This window comes from Rattus norvegicus, chromosome 20, assembly GCF_021556685.1.
Source record: "Rattus norvegicus strain SHRSP/BbbUtx chromosome 20, alternate assembly SHRSP_T2T, whole genome shotgun sequence".
NCBI classification, from domain to species: Eukaryota; Metazoa; Chordata; class Mammalia; order Rodentia; family Muridae; genus Rattus; species Rattus norvegicus.
In genome coordinates, this window is record NC_141553.1 from 7561914 (window position 1) to 7574641 (window position 12728).

General features: G+C 47.1%; 1 protein-coding gene across 6 annotated transcripts in view; it reads left to right on the forward strand.

Annotated features, from left to right (window-relative positions):
- Mapk14 (mitogen activated protein kinase 14) overlaps positions 1-12728 on the forward strand; it is a 60660-nt gene that overhangs the window by 29844 nt on the left and 18088 nt on the right. For 4 of the 6 annotated variants that reach the window (XM_087598381.1, XM_087598382.1, XM_087598383.1 and 1 more), the window contains 5 exon segments: positions 8130-8241; positions 8859-8888; positions 9150-9197; positions 10486-10600; positions 11236-11307. In XM_087598381.1, coding sequence (XP_087454507.1) covers positions 8130-8241; positions 8859-8888; positions 9150-9197; positions 10486-10600; positions 11236-11307 — 377 coding nt within the window. 6 annotated transcript variants of the gene reach the window in all.

Below are 12728 nucleotides of genomic sequence, written 5' to 3' on the forward strand. Positions count from 1 at the left end.
TGCACCCTGTGCTTAGCAAAGAGAGTGGTGGGGTCTAGTGAGGGACAAGTGCTACTGTAATCTTTGAAAAACACTGGGGTTAGGGAGGATAGACTCCACACCACAGAGATTTGTGGACTACAAGTATTGGGAGTTGGTTTAATTGAGCATTTTGGAATGAAAAGTGGACCTGCCATTTATTGACTAGGTTTAGCCCACCCATGCCGGTGTGTAAATTTCCCTAGTAAATAAAGTTGTATTCGTTTATTACAACTTCAAAGTTGCAGTCATTTCAACAAGTGCAGAGGCTTTGTTTTCTTTTTACCTAAGGCTGGGTTTTAACAATCTTTAAAAAAGATTTGTTTAATTGTGTATATGTGTGACTATGTGCACATTATGCATGTATGAATGTATGTATGTATGTATGTATGTATGTATATGCTGTGTGTATACCTGATGTCTGTGTAGGCCAGAAAAGTGTGTCACATCTTCTGGTTAGAGCTATATGTGGAGTAACCAGGCCTCCTAACCCCTCAGCCCTCCCTAGTGCCTCGCTCTTGTTTTGAGCGAAACCACTCTCAAGTGCGATCTGGTGCTGTGTCCTGCACGTCAGCTGACTCACTCTCCATGAGGACAGTGTGAGCTGCGCTCACTGTAAGGAGTGTTTCATTGCTGACTTTTGTGGTGCTGACACCAGTCAAAAAGTTAACCCCTTCCAGAACAGAGCTTATTTCTGTGTTCTCTGTGCACATATTCACACAGATAAAAAGAGTGATGTGCAGTGTTGCCCTGTCGGGCCTTGAAACCATTTATGTTCACTAAGAAAAAACTGACGCGCAAACAACATCCTGAGGATTGGAGACTCGGGCCGCCCGAGTCTCCAGCGCAGTGTGCCGCTCAATGATCCATGCTCCATGGTCGCTGGCAAAGCTGGGCTGCCCTGTGTGCAGCTGGCTTCCGGTTGTGCTTTCCCCCGTCCGTGTGTTTGTGTTTCGGTTACCACTGTCCTTTCATTGAATGGCGCACATCGTTGCTGCATCTGTCAGACCACAGGAACCTTCAGGAAAGGAACAGCAGTCGGTGTTTTGTTAGTGACCAGCACCGTGCAGTCATGGGCGTGGCTTGGGAAATGAGCACATGTAATTCTGACTGCTGCGTGACATGGTTGGGCAGGCCGCACATTTTACAGAGACACAAATGGGAGATCGTCTGAGCACGTCTGATGTTTAGTTATTGTCTGTACTATTCAGCGTGTAGTGCCATTGTGTGTCCCAATATTTACAAATGTAGAACGTTTCAGTAGATGGTATTACAATCAAGTTTTGAAAGAGCTGCAATTTTTCCTAACCTTTTGCTTGCTTGCTTACTTTCTTTCTTCCCTTCTTCCTTTCTTTCTTTCTTTCTTTCTTTATTTATTTATTTATTTATTTATTTATTTATTTATTTATTTATTGATACAGAGACTCTCTGTGTAGTTCTGACTGTCTTGGAACTCACTCTGTAGACCAGGCTGGCCTCCACCTGCCTAAGTGCTGGGATTAAAGGTGTGTGGCGCCGTTGCCTCACAGTCTCCCATTCTTTTTTTTTTTCCGGAGCTGGGGACTGAACCCAGGGCCTTGTGCGTGCTAGGCAAGCGCTCTACCGCTGAGCTAAATCCCCAACCCGCCTCACAGTCTCCCAAACACTTTTTTTTTTTTTTAAATCTCTCAAACACTTTAACGAGGCTGCCTCAGCTGACTGGGGGAGGCTAGCTTTTGGAAACACTCTCCTCAACTTTCCAGAAAACCAACTTGTGACAGACTGAGTGGAAATGAGCTTTCCAAGTGACTTCCTCACCACTTACAACTTTTCATTCTTGATTTTTTTTTCTTCCCTTCCTGTTTTTTCCTTTTCTTTCTTTGTTTCGTTCATTCATCCATCATCCATTTGAGACAGGATTGTATCCCTGGCTGACCTGGAGCCCCAGAGATCTGCTGCCCTCTGTGTGCTTTGTGTTCACATTCACAGTTTATCTCTGGGGTGGGGTCTCACATATCCATCCCAGGGTGGCTTCAAATGACTGTGTAACCAGAGATGGCTTTGAACTCCAGATCCTCCTGCATTTCCGTCCCTGGTTCTGGGATAACCGCCATGAACCATCATACCTAGTTAATGCAGTGCCGGGCTAGAACCCTGGGCTTCGTGCTGCTAAGCAAGCACTCTGCCTCCAGCAGCTTAGCCGCCCAGCCCTCTGCTTGGTCCTGAAGAGACGGGAGGGTCCTGCAGTCTGCTGGCCCTGCACGTGTGGAAAGTGAGCTTGAGCACTCTGCTTCCATTAACTAGAGCTGAAGGCAGCAAGTCACTCAACACAGCTGGGTTTGCTTTTGTAAATTCTGTTCCATCTTTGAATATCTGCCTCTGCCAGTCATGGTTCTCATATTCTCTAATCATTGACTTTAAATGACCACGTAGTGCGCAGTGTGGTAGGTTTCAGGGGCCCAGCATGGTCTGGCTCTGCACTCTCTGACTTGTATGAGCCACTTTCCACTTGTGTCTTTCTGTCCTTTCTAAGACAGACAAGCAGCCGTACCTCAACAAAGCCTCTGCCTGCTCTGCTCACAGCCTGGCCTCTCTCCACACTTGCTGATTGGTTCCCTTCAGTCCCATGCAAGGGTCTCCTGGTCAGAAACCTATTCCCCCCTTGTGCCCTAGCTAAGCTGTGATTCCCAGGCACACCTGGTTCTCCCTTGCCTTGTGAGCTCTGTTAGAGTGGGTGCTCTCCTTTATTCCTGATTGCTTATGTTGGAGCAGTAGCAAGCCTACCTGCAGGTGTTACTTGAAGAAAAAATGAGTGCAAGAATCTATCATTCTGCATAGCAAGTCCTAGGACAGCCGGGGTTACATAGAGAGACCCTGTTTTTAAAACACAGAACAAACCATCAAAAAGCATGACCTACTCAAGTGGCTGGAACTGTAAAACACACAGATGGTCTATGCCATTAGCTGGGATTTTAGCAGCATCTCAAACTTATAGAGGACTTGAATGTCAATGTTCTCAACTGACACAATACTGTGGTGTAGACTTAGCATCCCAGGTTGTCAGAGGAGGAAACAGATTGAAACCTTTATTGTATGTATATGGATGTGAACAAAACTGCTTCCTTCTGGTGCTCTGGCTCCATTTCCTGTTACATACCCACGGTCATACCTGGCACCACTATGTTCTGTGGAATGCAAGATGCCGAAACCAAGACTGTCTGTGTTCACAGTTGCTTGTGGTCCCCTGGCTCTGGTCATTTCCGGTGTGGCATTGCACTTGCCTTTCCCTCATCTAGACTGAGTGTCTTCTACCACTTCGTCCCCCACGCCCAGCATTACACACCTGTGCCTGGACAGGCTGTGCTCCTGCCGTCCTGTGTCCCTGTTGGTGCCTCTGCTCTTTAACAGAATGCTTGGCACTGTCCTGTCTTTCTTCTACCAAGAACAGTATGTCGGAATAGTGAGTCCAGGCTGGGTGATGCCAAGGACAAAGAGGACACTGAACTAGGTGCTTCCTGTAAGAATAACGTGTTGTGAAATAAGCTTGTTAAACTTCCAGCTGGACGATTGGATGGTTCCTCTGCCCCCTTTGATAGAACACTCTGGTCTAATGGTGTTCATGCCAGGTAAGGGCCTGAGCATACACATTTCCGGTAAAATGTCTTACTCACACTGCTCTGAGCTGTTCTGAGTCATCATTTTAGTGCCCTTACTGCTCTGGATGTTTTAGGTACTACCCAGAGCAAGGCTTAAGCCTGCTGGCCTCAGACACTGTACACTCCAGTAATAAGGAGCTTATAAAGAAGGGAATTGGGTTGCAGATTATAATAGAGCAAAAAAGAAAAGAATTCAGAGTGTAAGCCAGAGGAGTGGCCTGGCTTTAGATAGAATGGGTTGAATTCTTTACAACTAACAACAATTCTATTATTCATGTAATGTGTGTGTGGAGAGCAGAAGAAGCCTTCTCTCCCTGCACAAGGCCTCTAAGGGTTGAAGCCAGGTCAGGGTACTCACCTCTGGGGCCATCTTGCCTGCCCTCTGCGTCAGCATTTTGCACAAATAATACCTGCCCAAGGAGGCTTACCCCGAGACACAAGGCCACACTCTGAATGGCAGCCAGAGCAGGAAGCCCTGTGTGCAGCTGAGAGCCAATAAGAAGGTAGCTGGAGGGGTTGGGGATTTAGCTCAGTGGTAGAGCGCTTGCCTAGCAAGCACAAGGCCCTGGGTTCGGTCCCCAGCTCCGAAAAAAAGAAAAAAGAAAAAAGAAAAAAAAGGTAGCTGGGGAGGTCAGAGGTCACTGGGGCAGAGTACAAGGCTGGAAGGACTCTTTCTCACTGTGAATAAAGTGTGGTCATTGGTGGTTAATAATTGTCAGCTCCTGCCGCTGTTTTAAGCCCTGTTTAAATCTGGAAGACGTGCTCTGTCTTTTCCTAATTGCTTTCAGATAGAGCCCGTAGCAGTGGAGATGCCAGATTGTGGCAAGAGGTCTGTTTTGTTTTGAGCCTTTGTATTGTGCTTTTAAAACGCATGGGATGGTGGGAATCTGAACAATTGGTTGTCACCCAAGCAAGACTTAGTAAAGTAGGCTCTGGAACAGGGCGGTTTAGAGCCCTGAAAATCGTCAATCCGGAGTCCCACTTAGTACTGGTTGAAACAAGTCACACATCTCACGAGGGATTTAAGTTTAGAGGATGCCACTGTCCCAAGTGAGAAGCAAGACAGGAATCCAGTCGTGAAGTCGTCCTTCGTCCTTCAGGTTACAGTATAATCTCACTTAATCTTGTAAAGATGAGATATTGGACAGTGTCCCCACTGCGCTGCGCTCTAGCCTTCCTTCATTTATTTCAGGAGTTTACTATTTAGCCCCATGATAATATCAAGCATGTCTGCTCAAATGGCATTGAGTGCACTTGCCAGAGTCTGGACACGCGGCTCTCTTGTGCTGCCCCTTTCAGATTGTCCATCCTGCTTACTGGGGTAGAACCAGGCCGGACTTTTGCGTGAGATCATCTGTGCTGTGCCTCCGTGCCTTGCTGTTTTGACAGGTGCTTGTTCCTGTCCTGTGTTGTATGATTTGCTCTGGAATTCCTTCTGTATGTGAGCTGAAATTTGATACTTGATGGTAATAGATTGATCTTGGGCCGTGTGGAAATAGCACGGAGTGGTTAGCTGAAAGAACTCAACCATAAATAGAGCTCTCAGTGGACTAGTAGCCTAGTGGTGTGCTAGTTATTTCTGTGTCAGTGACTGATTGTGCTTACATGGTGGTTTGACAGTCTCATCCTCCCCTTAAAAATGTTTGTGATAAGTGGGTCAGAAGTACTGAATCTCCCAGATCATCTGAAGCAGTTGTGTGTGATGGAAAAGGGGACTGAGAGTTACACATGGGCTGTATACTCTATCCGTTTGATGTGCCCGTATGTTTAAGGTGTACGACGGTGAGTGCCATCCCACTGAGTAGCTTAGTAGCCCTGGTCAGCGGTCTTACGTTTACCCCCAGATGATGTGCCCATTTGAAGCGTCAGGTACACCGTTCCTGAAGAGGGGTTGGGTCGGGTGCCTCTGAGCCCCACACTCAGGGGGTTGAGGCAGAAGAATGTCAAGGGCAGCCCAGGTCAGTGGTGAGACCCTGTGTCACTAGCTCCAGCAGTGGGAGTGCCTCAGTTGTAAGAGTGTCTGCCTCAGATGCACCAAAAGCAAATGACTGGGATGAGGAGGAGACAGGCTGTGTTCTTCACAGTTTTTCTTCATTATAGACTGAGGAACTGTTAAGGAAATTATCTAGCGCTAAGGTACCCTTGCTTATGGTGACATCTGTAAAATGTTAAAATTGTATGTGTTAATGTGTGTGTGCATGAGTGAATGTTCATGCCACAGCATGCATGTAAAGGCCTGAGAACAACTTACAGGGATTATTTCTCTCCTTCCGTAGTGTGGGTCCTGAGCATGGGCCTCAGGTCATCAGGGTTAGCAGCTGCCTTTGATTATGTTCTTTAAGGGCTTGGAAAGTCACTCAAATCAAAATTACCTTGATCTGATACCCTCTCCTGTGTGTCTGAAGACAGCTACATATACATTAAATGTATAAATCTATAAAAAGAAAGTGCTTCAAAGAGTCTAGTTTACTCTTCATTTTGTTTTGGATTTTGAGATGGGGTTTCTTTGTGCAGCCATGGCTGTCCTGGGACTCACTCTGTAGATCAAGCTGTCTTCAAACTCACAGAGATCCATCTGCCTCTGCCTCCCCGGTGCTGGGATTAAAGGAGGGCACCACCACTACTCTTTTCTGAAGAATTATTTTGTATGTATGTCATGGGGTGTGTCTCTGTGCACATGAGTTCAGTGCCCACAGGCCGGAAAAGAGCATTAGGTCTTCTGGAGCTGGAGTTAGGCGGCTGTGAACCGTCCAACCTGAGTTCTGGGAATGGAACTCAGGTCCCTCAACATCACGAAGCAGTTTCACTGCTGAGCCATTTCTTCAGCCTCTTAATTTATTCTTAAATTATGCATGAAGTTCACCTTTTCCTTAAGGCAATATAAACATGTAAGTTTTAGGAAAATGGCTAAAATCTCTCTTTAAAGTCAGAACTAGGCCATGTCCCTCTAGTCTTCCTACAGCAGTCAACCCTCCTGAGCCTCATGAGAGGAGAGACACCTGCCCTCACAGACTCAGCCTGGGGCTCTGCTCTGCCCTGCTGCAGTAGTGATGATGAAGACACGGGTCTAGAGTTTCTGTGGCGAGCCTGCTGGGCTTGAGTGCAGTCACACCCTCGTCTTACCCCGTAAAGCAGGCCTGACTCTCAGCACCACACCTGCGGGAAGCTCTGGGCTGCCTGCCTTGTTCTCCTTCCTTCCTCTAAGTAAAGCAGCAGGGTATTGCTAATAAGCCACAGCCTTTTGCTAGTCGTTTTTGAAGAGAAAAAAATTACACTTTGAAAATCTTAGAACAGCACAGGATTTATGAGGTAAAAATACGATGATGGGATTGCAAGTATGTGACCCTTTATTATGTGCACAGGTAATTATACTGTGCATTTCTATTGCAAAATAAGAAAACTGCAGGGCTGGGGATGGATGTGGCTTGGAGGTTTGCCTAGCATCCGAAGCACCGCGCTTGGTCACTGTTGTGTTGCTGTGGAAAGACAGCATGAGCAAGGCGGCTGACAGGAGAGCATTGACTGGAGCTCGCTTACAGCTTTAGAGGTTTAGTACATTATCATGGGGGGTGGGGGCGCGGTGGCTGGGCCTGGTTTGGGCTTTCGAAACCTCAAAGTTTACTCCAGTGATGCGCCTCTTCCAGTCTTAGTCAGGGTTACCAGTGCTGTGCTGACAAACCATGACCCAAAAGTAAGTTGGGGAAGAAAGGGTTTATTTCATCCACAATTTCCTATCATATAAAGCAGTGAGGGCTGGGACTTGAAAGCAGGAGGTGATGCAGAAACCTTGGAGGAAGGCTGCTGCTTACTGGCTTGTTCCTCATGGCTTGCTTAGCCTGCTTTCTCATAGGACCCAGAACGACTAGTCCAGGGGTGGCATGACCCCCTGTGGGCTAGACCCTACCCCATCAATCACTAAATAAGAAAATGCCCCACACCTAGGTCATGTGGAGGCATTTGCTCAATTGAGACTCCCTCCTCTCTGATGACTCTTGTGTCAGATCGACACAAAAGTAGCTAGGACGCCTACCCATCCTTCCTAAACAGTTCCATAACCAGGGACCAAACATTCAAATATAAATCTGTGAACCTATGGGGGCCATTCTCATTCACACCACCACAGAGGTCCAGTCCAGTATCCTAGCATTCAGGGAGTAGAGGCCAGGATCAGAGAGTCGAGGTCATCTTTGACTAAGCTTGAAGTGACCTGGGCTACATAAGACTTCTCCTAGGAAAGAGAAGACAGAGAAAGAAGGCACCTACAATGCACGTGTGCCTTTCTAATCTCTGTCTATCTATACGGCTTCCTTCTCACCTCTGTATTTTCTTTACATAGCAAGGAGTAGTGGGTGTGAGTGTGGAGAGGTTAGAGTGCGTGTAGGAGGCTGCGCTCAGTTTAGGCTGGTGTGGTCCTTCAGCGGTCTTTCCTGGATCGGTATGTAACACCCCACTCCCCCCAACCCCTTCTGTTTCTAGGTACCTGGTGACCCATCTCATGGGGGCAGACCTGAACAACATCGTGAAGTGTCAGAAGCTTACCGATGACCACGTTCAGTTTCTTATCTACCAGATCCTGCGAGGGCTGAAGGTACAGGCAACGACTTTGTCACTTATCACTCTTTCTGTGTCATAAGAACTTAGGACAGACGGGTTTTCTTATGAGTTAACGATCAATCCACACTGCTGCTCTTGTATTTCCGAGGCCACGGTTTACTAGAAAGCAAATGCTATGTTGTCCTTCCCTTTGATCCTTTAGTCTGACTATCTAAGACATGGGGACTTTAGCCACACTGAAAAGTTAGTAGCATCTTGATACAGCCTGATGTCCAATCAGTGTGATACTGAGGCTTTAAAACATTCCTTGGGGCTGTGCGCTGCTTTTATATTCCTACTCAGGACTTGAGAGGCAGAACAAGAAAAACCACTGTGTGCAGCATAAGGAGTGCCAGCCACCAGGGCTGGGGTGGGGGGTGTCTCCAGAACATCCTTTGATGTTAGCACATCGGAACCCTTCCTGAGGTCAGAGGAAGAAAACAGGTTGACAGCTCCATCCCGTAGGTGGAGTGGGAATCCTAGTTTGTGTGACCCACTGTGATCCTGCACAGTGCTCGATGACTGAGGGGAACACTGCAGGTGTCTCGATGAAGTGATATACCAAAAAGCTGAAGATGGCTTTCACTCAACCAACTTTGTTCTTTTTTGCAGTATATACACTCGGCTGACATAATCCACAGGGTATGTATCGGACCTTAGGTGGGGATCGTTGTGGTAGTGTGGGTGGGGCTAAAAGAGTGGCCTCTAGTTCAGAACTCGGCCTTAACTGGGAACTGAAGGTGGGTACTGCAGCACTGCTCTCAGTGTAGACCGGCAAAGGAGCACTTGCTGTTTGCCTGCTCAAGGCTAATCTGTGTCAGACTGACTGCAGCTGGAGCTGCCTCTCTCTCTGGCGCTCTTCCACATGTGTGCATTGATGCACTTTCTCCGCCTGCTTTCCAGGACCTAAAGCCCAGCAACCTCGCTGTGAATGAAGACTGTGAGCTGAAGGTAAGGAAAGGAAGAGGAGGTGCACTGTTGGCTTCCTCGGTGTTCTCAGGATCCCGACCAGCCTCCCTTAGAGAAAGTGATGCATAAGCCATGGCTTGCTGTCAGGAGAGTCATTTGCCCGTAGGAATGTCACACTGAAACTTGAAGTGGGCTGAGTAGGCTGTTTGAGTAACTTTGGAAGCAGACGTCGGTGTCTTGTTTTCATTTTTAAAAGATAATTAAATCAGAAATATAACACGTTAATTGAAATAAAGGGATATTATAGTCTAAATGTCAGCTAACCATTCCTGCAACACTCATTATTAGATAGGTTTCTGAAAGGAAAAATTGCAGCTCTTTGAATGATCTAATCAGACCTGAGTAAATTAGCGATCTTTTAAAGTAAGTAGCGGGCTGGAGAGATGGCTCAGTGGTTAAGAGCACTGACTGTTCTTCCAGAGGTCCTGGGTTAAATCCCAGCAACCACATGGTGGCTCACAACCATCTGTAATCGGATCTGATGCCTCTTCTGTTGTGTCTGAAGATAGCGACAGTGTACTCACACACATAAAATAAATAAATAATTTTTTAAAAAGTAAGTAGCACTACACTTTTTTTAAATGAAATTTTTGAAATGTATGCAGGGGGCTGGAGAGATGGCTTGTTGTCCAGCACTGCATGGCGGTTCACAACCATCTGCATCTAGAGGATCTGATGCCCACTTTCTTTGTGTCTCTGTGGACACTGCACAGACTTGGAGCACAGATATACATGCAGGCAACACACCCATACACATAAAATTGAGAAGGAAAAAATGGACCTCTTCATAGGGTTTTAATATCCATGTGTTGTAACCACAGTTGTGACATATAACCTCCACAGCTTCAAAAAGTTTGAGTGTCCCTTCCTGGTGACCCACGGCCCTCACCCTTCACCCAGTGCAGGCAGCCACTGACCTGATTCTGACTGTGGGATTATCTCTTCTTCATACAAATGGAGCTGCAGAATCACAGTTTGTAGGCTGCCGTCCTGTTAGTCAGTGGGCTCTTGCCACCGTTGTGGTTAAGCCTATTGGTTTAAACAGGTTTACGTAGGCATAAACCTACATGAACGTCCACGTGGGGACCTGAAGTAAACTAGCGGGGGATGGCGTGCTTTGCTTGTGGCTTCATTTTAAAGTTTCCCGGACTGCTTACCGTGCGTTCTAAGTGAGGACTGGGCTGCACACTTCCTGAAAGTGTCCTGCTTTTCTTGTCCTGAAGTGGCAGGACTTGCTGCCCCCACGTCCGACTTCTCCTCTTGCCCTTAGATTCTGGATTTTGGGCTGGCTCGGCACACTGATGACGAAATGACCGGCTACGTGGCTACCCGGTGGTACAGAGCCCCCGAGATTATGCTGAATTGGATGCACTACAACCAGACAGGTACTGCTCCAGTCGCCTGCCCAGGCCTGGCCTGGATGGCTTAGCCTTACTTCTTAGGTCTTCACGTCACGCTCTGTGACACTGCCTTAGGGGAGTGGACGCTTAATCCTAACACTACATCTCCTGTTAGAGTGCACAATTTTAACCAGTAACAAAGTTTTGCCCCTTTATGAGTTGCTTGTTTCTCTTAATTATATAAATTCTGAGTTGCACGGCCTGTGGGTCCCTTCTTGGGTGACAGGGTTTTTTTTGTTTGTTTGTTTGGTTGGCTGGTTTTTTTTTTTTTTTTTTTTTTTTTAAGCTTTGTTTTATGTACATGAGCGTTCTATCTGCATGTACACCAACAGGCCAAAAGAAGGCACCAGATCCCATTACAGATGGTTGTGAGCCACCATGTGGTTGCTGGGAATTGAACTCAGGACCTCTGGAAGAGCAGTCAGTGCTCTAACTGCTGAGCCATCTCTCCAGCTGTGGGTGACAGTTTTAATAAGTTTATTTCTATAAAAAAAAAACGGTTGTCAACCTTTAAGTGTCTTAAATGCTGATTTGAATCTTTCACGCCTGGTTAGAGTCCAGTTTGTCCATGACTATGAATAGAAACTGTGTCTCTGCTTGTCCCCTCCCTACTATTCCAGTGGATATTTGGTCCGTGGGCTGCATCATGGCTGAGCTGTTGACCGGAAGAACGTTGTTTCCTGGTACAGACCGTATCCTTTAACACGTTTTGGCCCTGTTTCTCATCTGTGTGCTGTCTTAGATGTGTGCTTCCCTTACTCGTTTGTGGGGAAGACTCAGTTCTTTGCAGTTCAGGCATTGCTTTTGAGGTCTGTCCTCTTGTTGAGTGGCTCACCTTGTCAAGAAAAGGCTTTGGGGGTTGAAAAAACACCTGTCATTTTTTTGCAGCAAGTCTCTCTATTAATGAGTTTAGTCTGTCCCTGCAAATCCTTGGCGAGTGTGCATAGCCACCTGTACCTCAGAGGTATCTGGTTCCCACATTTGCTTATGCACTAAACAGACTGCTGGCCCCTGTGCTGACAGACACGCCTGCTGAGTCCTGTCCTATTTGCTGCTTAACGACCAACAAAAGAAGCAAGTGGAGAGAGGCCCTGTCTTGTGCTTTTGTTCTCCACTCAGCATTGTCCCTGCTTAGAGCCAGCCCTGCTTTAGTCCCATACTTATTAGCACCCTCTGAGTTTTGGGCACCAAGCACCCTTTCCCTATCTGCTGGGCACTTATTCCCTGTCTTAGGAATATACAGAATGTGTTTGCGGGAACTCCCATCAGCTCTGCTTAAGGAGGATGTTTAGGTGAGAATGTTAAACGAATGTTTAAAATCAGTCTTCAGGAGGAGTTTGCAAAACTCTATGCAAACTGATAGACTTGGTCGGGCTCTCAAAAATCCCACACGTGCTTCATCTGCTAACTGGGGTGAGCTCGTGCCTAACACACCTTGGCCTGTAAGCTCATGTGCTAACACCTTGGGTTGCCCTTCTCCAGGGACCTCAATGCCAATGCCACTGTGTCTGCTGTGACAGTATTCTGCTAGACGGTGTCTTATGGCGTGGGGTCCTCTGCTCCTCTGCGTGCTGCTCAGTGCAGCTCACTCTGCTACTCCCCACTCCAAGGTGTCGGCACCTGACCATCTCTCTGCCCTTGAGATTTTGGCTTGCCTGCAGTCCAAGCTCAGAGGATTAGGCAGGGTTTGTGATGCACCTTGTGCTGTCCTCTGGGACCATGCTGAACCAAGCTGCTTTCCCCTCCTCTCTCCCTTCCCTCCCCTTCCCTCCCCTTCCTTCCTCACCTCTCACCTCCCCTTCCTTCCTCACCCCTCCCCTTCCCCTTCCCCTTCCCCCTGGTGTCTCCAGCTGTCCTTTGGCTAGTCCCAGACATACATGTCTTCATAGACAGACAGACAGACAGACAGACAGACAGAACCATCCTTAGGTTCATCCTCTTGGTACATGGCTTTTGTAATCCATATATTCACAGTCAGAAGCCAAGGCCCTGGAATTTAGATTTTAGATTTTTTACTTTAGCACTATGTGACTTTGATCAAATTTTGCAGCTACCACGTTTCTCTCTTTCCTTAACTGTATACAGCTCTGGGGTTGTGAGTTTACTGAGGCCA